Below are 16,421 nucleotides of genomic sequence, written 5' to 3' on the forward strand. Positions count from 1 at the left end.
AGAAAAAGATGGTATTTATGCATAATAATGCACTTTCTTATGCTGCAAGGATAACCGCTGAATATTTGGAGAGTGTTTTTGCCAGACATGGGAAAATAATGCAATGGCCAGTCTGTTCTTCAGATTTAAATCCCATTGAAAATCTGTGGAGCATCTTGAAAAGGAAGATTTACTCCGGAGGAAAGCAGTACACCTCTGAGGATGACTTCTGGAATGCTGTTTTGATAGCTGTCAAAGAAATTTCATCAGATGAAATTGAAAGTTTGACAAAGGTTTTTTTGTGCTGTTAATAAAATAGTAATCATATATAATATTAATTGTACTATGAAACAATATGAACGATGTTTGCTCTGCATTATTCTTGTTCTCAATTTACATATTCTTAAAATTACACATTCTTTAATTTTCCGTCAACACTTCACCATATTAGGAACTTTAGCAATGATTTGCACATAAAATTGGCACGTGGAAACAGGCTGCAAATCACCAAAATGGCTATCGTTTGTTTACTATTGCGTAGATTAACTTAGAATTTTAAATCTGTGCACGTGTTAGTGTTGCTATATAACATGTCAAGTTTCATTATTTTTATTAAAAAATATCGGAGGTAAAACAAAAAAGTCAATTTGCATATAATTCTGGTACACAATGTAATTATTTTTTAGCTATGAATTTTTTTTTTTTTTTTTTTTGCATAATTATAATTTTCAAAATGCAAAGATTAAATGTTATGATCATTATAATATTAATAGATAGACAACTGGTAAGTATTAGCATCAAACTAAGCAGAAAATGATTAAAGAAATAGACATTCCCCTTAGATTTAATTATATTTAAATATCACCAGCTCTGCATTATTTGGATTACTATTGATGAAAAGTAGTGGGTGCAAATAAAAAAAAAAACATTAAACAACTGACCTCTGTTAAATCTTGCATTTGTTTCTTACACTTGATCAAATCTCTCTCCAATTCCTTGACTGAATCAATACGTTTGTGAGCATTGTTCAGTTGACCTTCTAGCAATGTACGGGTTTCTACCAAGATTCTGTTGTCTTCTCGAAGTTCCTGTTCAAAACCAAAATTTGAAGAGACATGAACAATGCAGCCAGTACAATTCTTTAAAAAAAGGCATTTTCTTTTTTATAATTTCTTTTTATTTTCATTGTATGCATAGATTTTTCTGTTGAGTCTGTACTGAAATAATTTGACATTTAAACATTGCTTATCTTTATTTAAAAAAAAAAAAAATCTCCACAACTCCATAAATCATTCATCATCATATTCTGTTTAATGTCCGTTCCACATACAGGTCAAGTCTTTATTCTTTAGGACAATTTTTATCACTTCCTTCCATATTTTCTTTGGCTTTCATCTGTGCACTGAATCCGTTACCTCAACTGTTCTACCTTTGCTAAGTTAAGAACTCTCATTCTGTGCTCCAATAGTACCACCAAAGTAATAAAACTTCTTGATAATATCAATTGCTTCACCATCGAGATATGTTTTCCACATTTGAGTTGCACACAAATTGGTTATCCTGTTTCAATCTACCAATAATTCCACTGTATTTCTTGTGTACCGAATGCATACAGGTACCAAAAAAATAGAATTGCATAGGAGCCCCTTTTCACAAATTGAGTAGGGAAACTTCATCAGCTTGATCTTGGTGACATTCATTATCTTTACTTTTCAAAGTATTCCTCAAAGTCTAAGTTAACAAGAAGATCTTCTATCGTTTCACAACTAATTAGTAAATCATGAACATTCAGTATATATCTTCCAGACAATCCGTATGGAACTCACTAAACATTGCTTCTAAGACACAAATGAAAAGCAATGACTCAGTACAGAAACCTGGTGTACTCTTACTCTGACATTAAAGATGCCAGTAATTGTGCTGCTAGTGCTAACACAACTTTGAGCATTTCTGTGCATTTACAAACAACTTGTTTGCCTCTAGTTTATGCAAGGGGAACATCCCCAAATTGACAAAATTAAAATACAGGTTATTTTAATTTCTTCAGACATCTTTATCATGCAATATTAGGTGGAGAGATGTTGACTATAATCATTAAAAATAAAACAAATCCGTAACTGTTGAATACACCACTCAATAAGTCCTGGGCTCAACTAATAAAATAACTTTAGGCAAAATTCATCAACATCATCTCCTAAGATGATATACAGATTTCAATGCTTTACAAACAATTCAATGCCTTTTTGTAGAAGGCCTTAGTTTCCTATATCACCTCTGCATTGAAGCTAGATTTATTTACCTCCAGTATTTTTTTTTTTTACTGCAAACAGCCTGTGGTCACTGAAACCAGATCTAGAGAATAGACACGGTTCATAAGTAATTCTAAGTGCAATTCATATAGTTTTGCTATTGTTGTGATCAATTTGAGACATGGTGCATTGTCTTGGTGAAAAACACTTTTTTCTTCATCTGTGTCAGTTTTATTGAGATTTCTTACTTCAAATGCATTAATAATGCTACACAATACTTGTTATTGCTTATTCTTCCTATCCCAAGATAACAAAATACCTTATGCATCTCCAAATATGGAGATCAAAAACTTGCTTGTTGGTCATCCCTATATATAATAAAAGAGGCGCAATTATTCCCCTCTGGACCAAAATACAGTAGGTTTCAAACAACAGATGCGACATACAAATTTCTTATGTCTAGCCTATTAGCCATTATCTTACATAACTTTATAAAAACTTTTGACACATCCAGGTGTTTAAATAAAATCCTAGATTACATCTGAGGAGCTACAGTATCACTATCGCATTAACCTACAGAGGAAATAGTCCTGATTTTTACCCCCTATCACTTAAGTCATACCACCGGCACCAGTCACCACCACAGATTCTTATACACAGGGTACGGATACTGTGGTTTCACCCTCCATAACTGATTCCTAAACTCATAGCACAGCCGTTAAATTCCCGTCCGCGGATTCAAAAATAATAAATTCTCTCCGAAAACCTTCCAGCTATTCTCATTGGCTTACACCAGAACAAACCCTTATTCCAGAATACAATCCTATACACTAAAACGAACAATCAAGATGCTATCCAACATGGCGTCTACAGATACACACTTAGCAGCTGGGCATTAATTGCTTCTCTCCCTAAATGTGTTTTCCAGAAAGAGAGAGAGATTTACATGCGTTTTGTTTACATTCGACCTAAGTATCAAACCAACCAAAACATATACAAATAGATATATATATATATATATATATATATAGATAAATAAAGTGCTTACTTAGCCACTCAGAATTGCTTTTCTCTATCTCTGTTTACCGAGTGAGCGAGCGAGTCAGTGAGTGTGTTTGTTTAACGGCATTTCAACCTCTAAGAGTCATTTAATGCCAAAAAGTTTTGTTGATATAATAGGTTTTCAGTTTCTTGTAAAAAAATTTTTAAGTTTCTTAAAAAAGTTTATCTTTTGAATCAAGATGTTTTAGGTTTTCCGAAAAATTGTTTTAGTTGTAAGAGATTTGTTTTTCTAAACTGAATTTTACTTGTTTACTTTATAGGAGTTTGAATACATTTGTTTCTTTTAAATAGTTTATGATTTGTTGGGGTTCCACTTCTTGGAACACTTTTCTAATGTTTGTTGTTTTAAAATATTTCTTTTGAGTGCGTTTGTGTTTTCTACATTCTGTCAGTAGATGTTTAATTGTTAGTTGTTGGTTGCAGAGTGTGCAATTTGGTGTTTGATCCGCTTTGATTAGGTAGGAATGAGTTAATTTTGTATGTCCAATTCGTATTTGGTTTAGTACAATTTCTTCTCTTCTTCCTTTAAAAATTTTTTGTTTTTCGTTTTTAATTATTGGTTGGTGTTCGTGCAATTTGTTTGCAGTGCATTGTTCCATTCCTCTTGCCACTTGTTTTCTATATATTCGTTGATTTTTCTTGTTAGGTCTGTGTGTGGTATTTTAATTTTTTCCATTTGGTGGTTTGTGGCTTCTTTAGCCAGTTTGTCTGCCTTTTCATTTCCTGGAATGCCGACATGACTTGGTATCCAGGCTATTATAATTTTTTTATTGTTTTTTTCGGTTATTTCATTGTATTCTTGTATAATTTCTGTGATAAAAGGGTGTTTAGATTTTTCTTCAAGGGCCATGATACAAGATAGGGAGTCTGTATATATTATGGCTTTTTGTTCGTTGATGTCTTTGAGAGCTATTTTGATGGCCTGCAGTTCAGCTGTATATATTGAAGCCTCGTTGGGCAGTCTTATTTGATATTGTTTTTGTCCATCTGTGCATGCTGCGCTTGTTCCGTTTATAGTTTTAGACCCATCGGTGTATATTTCTATGTATTCTGCATATTTTTCTCTTAGTTCTCCAAAGTTGCTTCTGTTTGTTATATTATTTGTAATATTTTTCTTATAAGCAGTAAGTGTTATGTCGGTTTCTGGTTTGTGTAATGTCCATGGTGCTCTGTCGTTTGTTTTCCGAGTAATTATATTGTCGGGGTTTTCATTGATTTGATGTATTATTTCTTTAATTCTGTGTCCAAAGGAGGGTATACTTTTTGGTTTCCTTGAATAAGAGTTTGTACATTGTGGGTTGAAGGTAGTTTTGTAGGTTGGGTTTTCGGGGTTGGTTTGTAGTTTTGTTGCGTATTGTAACGCTAGTTGCTTCCATCTTAAGTGCAGGGGTAGTTCTTGGGCTTCTACGTGAAGGCTTTCCATTGGAGAAGTTCGGTAGGCTCCCAGGCTAAGTCTTAAACTTTGATTCTGTATTTTTAGTAGTTTGTTTTTGTAGGATTTGTAAGTAGAGCTGTATATGGCACATCCATAATCCAGTTTGGATCTGATATGTGAGCGATATATTTTGAGCATTGTAGCTTGATCTGCTCCCCAGTCTAGTTTTGATACTATTTTTAAGATATTTATTGCTTTTAAGCATTTTTGTTTTAATTTGTTAATGTGCTCCTTGAAGTTTAGTTTATTGTCTAAAATGATCCCTAGAAATTTGGTGTATTGTACTACTGGTATTAGTTGTCCATCTAGTTTGAGCTGTGGGTCAAGGTGGTATTTTCGTTTCCTATAAAAGTGGATACATGTGGTTTTGCTTTTGGACATTTTGAATCCATTTTGGTTAACCCAAAGATCTATTTTGTTAAGGCAATGTTGCATTTGTCTTTCAATAGTTGGCATATTTGGTGATGAGCAAGTTATTGAAAAGTCATCAACAAATAGTGTTTTTTCAAATCCCATGTTAACATTTTCCATTATACCGTTGATTTTAATTAGAAAAAGGGTGGCAGATAGTACACTACCCTGTGGTACCCCTGTTTCTTGTGTGTATTGATCTGATGTATTTCCTAGGCATACTTTAAATGTTCTGTGGGATAGTAATTCTTGGATAAATTTTGCTAGGTTTCCTCTGATTCCCATATTATGAATATCTTTCAAGATTCCATATCTCCATGTGGTGTTATACGCCTTTTCGATATCAAAAAAGATTGAGACCACGTGATGGTTTCTTATTAGACCGTTACAGATATATGTTTCTAGCCGAATAAGTTGGTCATTAGTACCTTGATTTTGTCTAAATCCGCTTTGGTGTGTAGAGATAAGATTATATTTTTCTAAATGCCATATTAGTCTTGTATTGACCATCCTTTCTGTTGTTTTGCATATACAGCTTGATAGGACGATAACTGGTAGGGTTGGAGTGGTCTTTTCCTGCTTTAGGAATTGGGATGATATTATTAGTCCACCATATGTTGTTAATTATCTGTAAGAGAATATTGAGAGATGTGACTGGCATGTGTTTTAGAAATTGATAGTGAATGTCATCTGGACTGGTAGCTGTATCTTTACTTTTATGAATTGCATTTTTTAGTTCTGTTATAGTGAAAGAGGTGTTATAGTATTCTTTATTGGATGTGAAACTGAGTTGTTCTTTTTCTGCGTTGTTTTTGTATTTTTGGAATTTGGGGGAGTAGTGATTGGATGATGAGTTTTGGCTGAATTCATTTGCGATTATGTTTGCTATTTCTTTTTTGTCTATAGTTTGTCTACCATTTGGTGTACTTATATTATTTATTGATGTTCCAAGTTTTTTTCCAGTTATTTTTCTTATTATTTCCCATGTTTTTTTTGATAACGTGTTGTTCAATTTGGAAATATAGTTTTGCCAGATTTCTTTTTTGCTTTTTTTTATAATATAGCGCGCTTTTGCTCGTGCTTGTAGGTATTTTTGAAGGTTGGGTTTTGTAGAATGTTGTTTGAAGTGTTTTAGCATTTTTTTCCTGTTAGCTATTGCTTCTTTACATTCTATTGTGAACCATGGCGTTGATTTTGGGTGTGGTTTGGTGGAAGATTTTGAGATTTTCTTGATTGCTATCTCGTTTAGTGTATTGGTGAAAGCTAACATAGGATCTGGTTTGCTAACTATTTCTTGATTAATTAGGTTTGTGCAAAGTTTGCTAAATTCAGTCCAGTTAGCTTTATAAATTTGCCATTTTGGTTTTGTTTCTTCTGTTGTAGGTTCTTGGGTTTTGAGAACAATTGGGAAGTGATCGCTGCCGCACTGGTCATTATGTACCTCCCATTGGAAGTCCATAAATATTGTGGGGGAGCATAGTGTTAAGTCAATAGCTGATGTTGTTCCTGTGCCTGGGTGAAGGTATGTGTGTGTTTTGTCGTTAAATATAGTTACTTCGGGTGATTCCAGTAATGATTCAATGATTTTCCCATTTTGGTTAATATTCTCACTTCCCCACATTTTGTTATGGGCGTTGAAGTCCCCCATTAATATAAAAGGTATGGGGAGTTGTATTATGAGATCTTCAATTTCGATTTTATTTAGTTTATGTTTAGGTGGAATGTATATTGAACAAATAGTTGAAGGTTTGTTAGGAGTTGTAATTTTATATATGGTATCTGTTTTTTTTATTATAATTGAAGTGCCACCTGTTGGTCGGTGATCTGTTTGTTTGATTGTAGATGTGGTATCCTTTGAAGTTGATGGTGTCCATTTCTTTTAGAAGAGTTTCCTGTAGGCCGATTATGCTGGGGTCATATTGTGCTATTATATGTTTGATTTCTTTGTAGTTTGGTTTTATGCCTCTACAGTTCCACTGTATGATGTTTTTATTCATTTCCATTAGTAAGTTCGTTTTTTTTTCTTTTTTTTTCTGTTTGGTTTTTGTTTAGGTTTTTATATCAGTATTCTATTGATTTGTTGTGTTTTGAGTGGTTTTTGTTTTGTGTTTACTTGAACTGCTTGGTTCCTCAGTCTCCATTTTCTCTTCCTGGTCAGTTCTGTTTTTGGAGCTAGATTTTTTCCTGTGACTCTCGGTTTCAATCAATTCAAATTTGTTTTCATTTTCGATTAATATTGTCTCTGTTTTTTGTTTGTTTTGGTTTTTGGAAAGAGGATTTGTGTTTTCCTGTTCTGTTTCCATCTTTCCAGATATTGTGTGTTTATCTTCTGCTTTTGTCCTTGTTCGTGATTTGGATCTTTCACTATTTATTTGTGGTTTTTGTTGTTTGGGTTCTTTTTTGCTCTTTGAGGCTTGTTTTAGATCATTTAGCTGAGTTTCAGAAGATACTGGTATTTGTTTCTTGTTTTCGTTTTGGTTAGTTTTTAAAGTTTCTATTAGATTTTTGAGTTCGGAGATTAGTTTAAGTAGGTCTTGGTTTTGGGTTTGGTTTGAAATTTTTGTAATGTCTGCGTAAGTGTTTATTTTTTCTCGAGAGCTTGCTATTTTCCTTGCTTCAGGAAAGGATACGTTTTGTCTGTATTTTATTTCGGCTATTTCTTTTTCTTTTGTGTAGATTTTGCATATTTTAGAATATGCTGGGTGTTTTTCTTGGCAATTTGGGCATTTTGTTTCGTTTGGGCATTCACTTTCAGTGTGGTTAGGTTCTTTTAAGCCACATTTTCCACATATTTTCTGTCCTTTGCATGTTTCTGTTATGTCCATATTTATGACACTTATAACATCTCAGAGGGGCTGGTATATATTGTTCTACTTTTTCTATTATATATCCGATTTTTATTTCTTTGGGAATTTTTGGTGTATTGAATGTTAGTATGTAGGTTTTTGTAGGTATGGTTTGACCATTACTTTTTATATTTATTCGAACATGATTGATTACTCCCTGTTTTCTTAGGGCATTTTCTATTTCTTCTGCTGTAGCCAAGGTTAATTCATGGCTTTTTATAACACCTTTTGATGTATTTAGTCTTTCATGAGCATAACTTCTGCATTTATAGATATGGAATTTTTCCATCTCTAAAATGTTTTTTGCGTCTTTATAATTGTTGACTGTGACAAGTAGATTGCCATTTTTCTTCTTTTTTTTTTGCTGTTTTTGGGTTGCTGTTTTGAGACAGAATTTTTTCAATTAAGAATGGTGAGAGATCACTGATCTTTTTTCCTTCTAAGGTTTCGATTACTATGAATCTTGGATATTTTTCTTTATCAATTATTTCATAGTTATATTCTTGTTCACTGTCTGAGCTGGTTACGTCAGAGTGGGTTCTTTTCGATTTTGTTGTATTTTTTTGATTTCTGGGTTTTTTGTTTGGATTTATTATATCCATAGAAGTTTGTTTAAATTTTTATCTCTTTTGCTCCCCACCCTCCTCGGAGCCCGAAATTGGGAGATGTTAGGGGGGGGGAAACCCATTCGCCCTTTTATCCCAGGGATACAAAAGAGATATACTCAATTGATTGAGTTTGTTCCATCATTTCCTGTTTCCTCCTTTAGTTTCTTCTTTCCCAGTTTGATAAACATTGGTTTACGGAGCAATTGTGTGGTTTTTGTCTCATCAATTGATTGGCCCTTGCCATCGCCTTCTAACACTTAACTGGTTTGTCTATGTTTGTAGTAATGAAATGTATTATCTTTGGATTAAATTTTTTTTCATTTTATTTATTTTTTTTTTTAGATGTTATAATTGACATTTTCAGTGTAAGTGTTAGGGCTTGACATGACTAGCCGATTGGTTGGATCGGGCCTCTCCGACCACCTGTCTAGCCTAGTACAAGGCCAAAGTAGAGTGTTGCAACAGATACCTTTATTTTCCCTAGGCATCGGTTGCTCAGCCACCAGGATCCTTTTCCTAGGCATCACGAGTTGCCACCCACGGTCAACAGGTAGCCCCGTTGAGGGACTTTTACCCTCTGCAGGGGTCCAGTCGGCGTATTCTAATGCCCTGCCGACAGGGTCAACCGGGAAGTAAAAAGGGAGGGGGTGAGGGAAAGGGAAGGGGGCTGTTTTTATTTTGTTTTTGTAGAACATAATTAAGTTTTACAAAAGAGAATAGAAAACAAAAACAGAAATCGAAATCAATGTAGGTGCATTTCGTCTCAGGAAGCCAATAGGCAGCCTGATCTGGTAGCACCAGCCTGTTTACCGAGAGAGAAAGAGAGAGACAGACAAGACAGAGGGAGAGAGAGAGAGAGCAAAAGCAGCAGAGTGAGTTTATGGAACGTAAACCGAACATTTTCACAAGTAAACAAATGAATAATATACGTTAAGAGGTTTAAATAAAAATTTCTTTTATTTTAAAAATAGAACTTTTACACAAATAAATAATGGTAGATTTGCCGTTGAGTTATGCAGATAGCCTTACGTTGGGTAGACATCGGTATATATATCGTAAACAGAAGTTTGTCATGATTATTGAAAATGTCATCCTGTGATTAAAATTTAATTAAACTTAACCACATTGTTTAAAACAGAAAAGAAATAATGCAGGATGAAGTTTTAAAATGATTACGTGTTTTATTTTATAAAATAAATTCGTACAATATAGATGTTGGTTTTGTCTTGAAAAGAAATAATGAAAAATGAAGTTAAATATTGAATTTTTGTGGAGATGCAGAAACAAGGATGCAGTGTTTCCGTGCATCATCATATGCATCCGAGAACAATATAAAATTTACAATCAAACCAAAATCTTATTTGTATTGTTCAATGTTTTAACTTAAATTATAAATTAAAACCCATTCAATCATTTTAAATCTTCATTTTTCATTTCTTTTTTCATTTCTTATACAACGTATTGTTTGTATTGTTCAATGTTTTTAATTTTAAATTATACATTAAAAATTTTAAATAAATAAAACACATATCCTTTTATTTGTTAAACAATTTGGTTAATCTATATATTGGTGTCAACCCAGTGTCTTTTTTTTTTTTTTAACCAGGGTTGGAGGCTACTTGTACAACGGCAAAAGCAGAACTTTTATAAATCACAGATAAAATACTTTTTCATAAATAAACAATTAACAGAACTTTATCTCGACTGGTTTAATTTTATCATAATTTTTAGGATATAATATTTTGCTGGAATCCTTAAAACGCCATTTTTAAAAAACATCTTGACATTTTTATTAAACCTTTTTCTTTCTTTTTTGCCTTTGCTATCATCACAATTATTAGTTAAATCATGTTTGTACTTAGAAATCATGTTAAATCATGTTTGTACTTAGAAAAGATATTGCTTCGCTAAAAACTCCAAAGGCAACTACACAAAATGAAACAATTCTTGAGAAAACAAAAATGAAAAGGCAATTATTTCTTTATTTGGTACTAGGATTTTGACATCGACGTTCACAATATGCTAAAGTACCAGGTTTTATTAAAATCTGAAATACAAATGAAAAGTTCTCAGTTTATTGGTGAAAAAGTTTTACTTTCAAAATAAAATAAATTATTTTGATTTAAAATTGTCCGATAAAGTATTTCCTGTTTTTTAGTCTGTCAAAAATTACAGACTCAGTCTCTCTCGAAAGCTAAATGGATTTTTTTTTTTTTTTTTTTACATATTCCTTTGATCATTCGCTATACAGGTTCGAACCTGTATGCTTGCTTTCCTACTACTTTTTATTTCTTTTTTTCTTTTTTCACATCTCTCCACTTGGGCTGACTACTATTATTTACTACTATTTACCCTTGCTGATATTTTATTTTTTTAATGGCTGGGGCTTAATATCCATATAGGAGTTAGGGGTGTCTTCGGCAGCAGCAGCAACAGTCACCACTACACTTTACTTTTTATCGTGGAGAGGGCACACTTCCACCAGGCAACACCAGTTAGCAGGTACTGCTAGTTTTAAATAGTTTTCACCTGTCCATTGAGCTAACTAACACTTTGATTCCAGAGTTAAGTGGTATATCTATGTTTCATCCGTTGTCACATCCATTGATGCAAAATCGTTTTTGTTGCATTGAAACAATCGTAAACACTCTGAATCATCAACAGGTTACTGTTTTTGACAGACTGAACTCACTTCAAACAGTTTTCACAGTTTTCACACTGACAAATGTTTATTCTAAATAGTAAATACACTGGCTTCTTATATCTTCATCTCCTTTGCTATCTCACACAATTTCAATTTATGATCGACCAGAATGTGTTTGTGGAATACCTTCTGGAACAGAATTTGGCTTTATTTCTGTCTGTACAACCTTGTTTAAAATTAGCACATTACATTGTTATCGATGCAGCAGAGTCAGAATAACACTTATCAAGCCATTGCTCTGCTTGAACAGTATTTTTTCTCATCAGAAACCAATGCTATCAACACAAAATTCAGATTTTTCCTTTTTGAAAATTTGCAACAGTGGCTTCACTTAACTAACTTGTAAACTAATCATCCAATTGTGCTCAAATTCTGACATATGCCATTTGAAAGTTCTTTAAGTTTTTATTAGTGGCACCATGAGAATGGATCCTGAAGGAAATAAAAGTACTTAGACAACGAATTTGGAACTATCAATTCTTATAATGAAAAAAAAAACAAAAAAAAAAAACAAATGTCAAAAAGATGAATAAACTACATAAAAGAAATATTAAATGAAATTCTATTATTCATTCATTTTTTTTATTGAAACATATTTCAATAAAAACATTATGTGATCGTATATTTAAGCATGATTATTTCTGGTTTCTCCTTAGAAATGGATGCACAATACAGTCTTGCTGAATACTGAAATAATTTGAAAAGATTAAATTATTCAAATCCAATGCAGCAGAAAAATTGCACAAATGATGTTTTCTTCTTCCTCAAAAATTAGAATCAACTTTTACAAAACATTTAAAGTCTTTTACATCCTTTCATGACAAATAGAAAATCGATTTTTAAATGAATGGAGATATTTAATTTGAATGTAAATTTCCTGTCATTAAAAAAAATGGATTTCATGTAAATGTCATTAATTCAGACAAACAAAGAAAAGAAAATGCTTACATCAACTCTAGATCGGTAGAACTCCATCTCATTTAATTTTTCCTTGTACTTAGTAATTTCATTTTCATAACAGACAACTTGATTGGCCTAAAGATAAAATAAAAAATTTTAATTAAAAAAAATCTTACAATATATTATGAACTTGTAAATTTCAAGAAACTAAATAATATGAATTATTACAATTTAATGCAATCTTGTCATAAAATTTCAAGAACGAAAATTGCATAAAATAAAATGCACATCTCTACAATGTTCTCCATAATGAATGCAAACAATTTTTCTTAATAGAAACCTTATTAGCTGAAAATGAATTGGACATTTTATAAGAATAAACATTCATTTTTCATTAGAAAACATTGGTTTTAAGTATTAAAAATGTCTTCTGGAGCAAATTTAAATTACAATAAGAGATTGAATTATAAATACTAAGTTTGTACACCAATTTGTTTCTTATACTAGTGATAATGCCTGTTACAATCCCACCACTGCACAAAGTCAATGTGAAATCTAATCTCATAGAAACCATTTAAGTGGAATCCAGTTTAACTGACAAAGCTATATTTTGAGAAAGTACAAGTCACTAAATATTCATCCTCTTGATATAATTAAAAATAAGATATTCCATTTTGTCAATTATTCCTATCCACAATGGATTACAAAGTGTCTTAATTAATGCACAAAAATTTGGCATTTATTTTCTTTAATTTATATACATTTGGGGACAAATTTACAAAGGACAGAAGATAAATTTAGTTATATGTACATTTTTAATTTCTACTTTTTAGAATATTCAATATTACCTAATAAATAAAAATTTCAATGCTTGCTTTATTAAATTTCAATGCTTGCTTTATTTTGTCATTTTTGAAGGAATGTATTGTACACTTCTGTTTAAAAAAAGTTACAAAAAATAAACTGTGTGATAATAGTAGTTTTCAGAACTAAATAGCAAGAGAAATATTGAAAAATGCAAGCAAAAATCAACAATTAAAAACAAATATTTCAAACAAATATTAAATATGGTTTTCATTTAGAATTCGACTTAATAAAAAAAATCTTTATAATATACCCAACAGTCACCTGAACGAAAATGCCATATTCCAAAATCACGTAAATTAATCAAGTAGTTTTTTTAAACTAAGTAAATTAAATTTTATTATGAAGCGAGATGCTATTTTTTGATTCGCCATTTTTTATAAATAATATGGAGAAAACCAAATTCAACCTATCTAGATTAAAATCAGCCTCATAATGGACTAGCAGGGAAACACGACAATGCCAGGGATTGAATGCGGATCAATGAATGTTCATAATACTTTAAGTGTTATCAAAATCAGTAAAATCACCCTTCCATTTTCAAATTGCCTGCTCTAATTGGGGACCCACCATAGTGCACCGGGAGGAAGATTCACGTAAATTGCTCTATAGAGAATCTCCAGTTTATTTTATAAAAGTATTTTTATATACAACCAACGGCTTGAATATTTGTGCTCTAAACAAACATTTTGAATAAATGCTTGTCTTATCAAATAATCTACTACTGATTTTATATGTCAGGTCTTTCTGCTTGTGAGTTGATAAAACTTCTCAAATGCATTTGTGATGTATAAGAGTGTTAATTTCGGCCCAAATCTGACTGTTCCTTCTTTAATTGGATATTTTCTATTATTAGTTCAAAACTTATCAAAGCATTCTGATACAGAAACTACCTAAAACTACTTCTAGACACAAAGTACATTTGTGTAAAATTTAAAGAAAAAGTGGCACAGCCATTTTGGAGTCCATAAAGAACCATTGTATCTTCGTTTACGTATGTTATATTATTTGAGATCGTTATATTCATGTGATATGGGTATCGTGAATAGTTATATATATTCCGAAAGACTTTGTAAGTTAATAAGAAAAACAGCAACATGTTACCTTAACATTACTTATGATGAACTGAGAACTGTAAAGAAGATGCTATCTTAACTCTTTAGACATACTCTGCAAGCTGTTCATCAATGTATTCCATGATTCAGAATATATAAAAAGTAATTGGAATAGACAGTCAGAACCTCCGAAATGAATCAAAGTTATACATAGAGACCACTCATTATTTTAATTTTAAATCAAATGAAGTATATAAACAAGAGTAAGAAAGATATGAAATAACTGAAGTGAGGAACAGTTTCCTTTGTCTGAGAGAGAGCAGTGGGAAAAATAATTAGTGTGAGAATACAAATGGTGGTAACCTCTTCTGTAAAAGACTCAGAAAAGAAAAAAAATGCACATTTTTGGAAGTATGCAGGAGGAATTACCTAAGTGACTGGTGGAACAGATGAGCATATAAAGCTGATGGGTCTAAAGCTGTATAAGCCAGATGCAAAAACAATTAAATAGACATGTATTTAACAAAGATTCATTACAACTGTATTTTTGGGGAAAGGAGGTTGCTTACAAGTGATACATAGACTAATTTTTTCTAGAGGTTTGAATTTTACCATTTTTAAATAAAAAATTGGTGCTTATTCATAAGTTGGAACTAATTCTTTAATCTTACACACGAGGAAGTTAGTAAAAACACAAAATAAAAGTTGTTTTCGTGGCTAGAGGAGAAAGGAGAGAGATACTTTTGATAAAGCAGAAATGACAAATATTCATTAAAAAAAAAGTTGGTCAAACTAATCACTCACCTTTTCTCTTAACATATCACTTTCATCTCTGTAAGCCCTTGCAGTTTTCGCTTCTTGATAAACTTCTTCATACTAAAAAAAGAAATAATGTATGCCTTAATGTTTTTATTTTCTCTTTAATTCAGACAATAAATATCAAGAACAGCAGTGAATAAAATTTCAATAAATAAATACAGAATACATAATTTAAAAAAAAAATTGAAATTTTTTCCTTTCTTTCAATTTTTGTTAAATTATTTTTAATGAATCTAACAAATTCTCTAGTAAATGGATGAATACAAAATATGAATTGTTGGTTCATTTGTTTGTAAGACTATTAAATAGGATTTTTGTCCATGAAGTTTGATTTGACAGCAAAATCCTAACCATATTTGACCTTAACAAATAGTGTGCACCAGCCCTAGGTGAGGAACCACCATCTTGCGCTGTTTGTTCAGAATCTAGATAGTGTGGGAATATATATATATATATATATATATATGAACAAATGATTAATAAAACATGTTAAAAGACATCTTGAAAAAGAGTTAAAAACATATTTAATTTTAAAAAAGGAAACACAAGTGGATAGTCCTTAATCCCCGGAGTTTCGAAGAAATACTCTGCTTCTCATCAGAGGGCAGGAATTAGCAAAATGCAGGATCGGATTTTGCATATAAAAGTATTTAATGAAACTACAAGTAAGTCACAGATCTTATTGGTTACAAAAAAGGGTGAGGTAAGGGGAACAGGAGGCAAAAGAAAAATGATAAAAAGATTTCACATGAATGGACAGTCCGGTGAAGGGTAAAAATCCAAAAATGGTAAAATCCAAAACGGTCGCATTTAAAATTTCAATCGAATGGGTAAATTCCAAATGGTCCAAAATAATCCAAAAGGCAGAGTTCCTTGGAAAAAAGCGCAAATGGAATGAATTCCAAATCATTAAAAGAAAAGTACTGGAGAGAATATTTAAAAACACGTCTGTCAAGGCTGGATGAATCAAAAAAATTAAGGTTTAAAAAAAAAAAGAAACCACCCGAAATGTGGTGAAGATTTAAATTTGAAAAGCAAGGTAAAACTGACCCAGACAAGAAGCGCGAAAATTAGCGTTAATAATTAGGTCAGCTTAGATATGCACGTGAAAGTCCCAGAATTAAATTAAGAAAACTGATCAGAACAAATAAATGGCTGTTTATGAAATGGGGCGTCTGTTATATATAAAAAAAAAGAAAAAAAAAAAGAATGAAAATAAATAAATAAAAAAATAGAAAATTATATATACACACACACACATATATATATATACATATATACAGACACACAAATGCACACATACATGTATATACATACACACACGCATATAAATATATATACATATATGTATACATATACAATAGCACACACACACACATATATATATATACAAACACACACTCATGCATAAATATATACACATATCCAAAAACATATACAAGTTAAACAAAAACATACATACATACAAAATAAGGGGAAGGATAGGCCG

At 31.6% G+C, this 16,421-nt stretch overlaps 1 protein-coding gene across 15 annotated transcripts in view; it reads right to left on the reverse strand.

The window, feature by feature from the left end:
- Positions 1-15,042, reverse strand: part of LOC145260561 (protein Daple-like) — a 322,031-nt gene extending 306,989 nt beyond the window's left edge. For all 15 annotated transcript variants that reach the window (XR_013864328.1, XR_013864325.1, XR_013864323.1 and 12 more), the window contains exons 1-3: positions 14,918-15,042; positions 12,243-12,329; positions 921-1,067 (exon numbers count right to left, since the gene is read on the reverse strand). Coding sequence is in view for 7 of the 15 variants with exons in the window: in XM_080118815.1 (XP_079974941.1) it covers positions 921-1,067; positions 12,243-12,329; positions 14,918-14,932 (249 nt within the window). In the remaining 8 variants the exon portion in view is untranslated. The remainder of the gene's footprint in view (positions 1-920; positions 1,068-12,242; positions 12,330-14,917) is intronic.
- Between the last annotated feature and the right edge of the window lie 1,379 nt (positions 15,043-16,421).

The sequence above is a fragment of the Euprymna scolopes genome, chromosome 36 (genome assembly GCF_053919585.1).
Source record: "Euprymna scolopes isolate OS-2025 chromosome 36, ASM5391958v1, whole genome shotgun sequence".
Lineage (NCBI taxonomy): Eukaryota > Metazoa > Mollusca > Cephalopoda > Sepiida > Sepiolidae > Euprymna > Euprymna scolopes.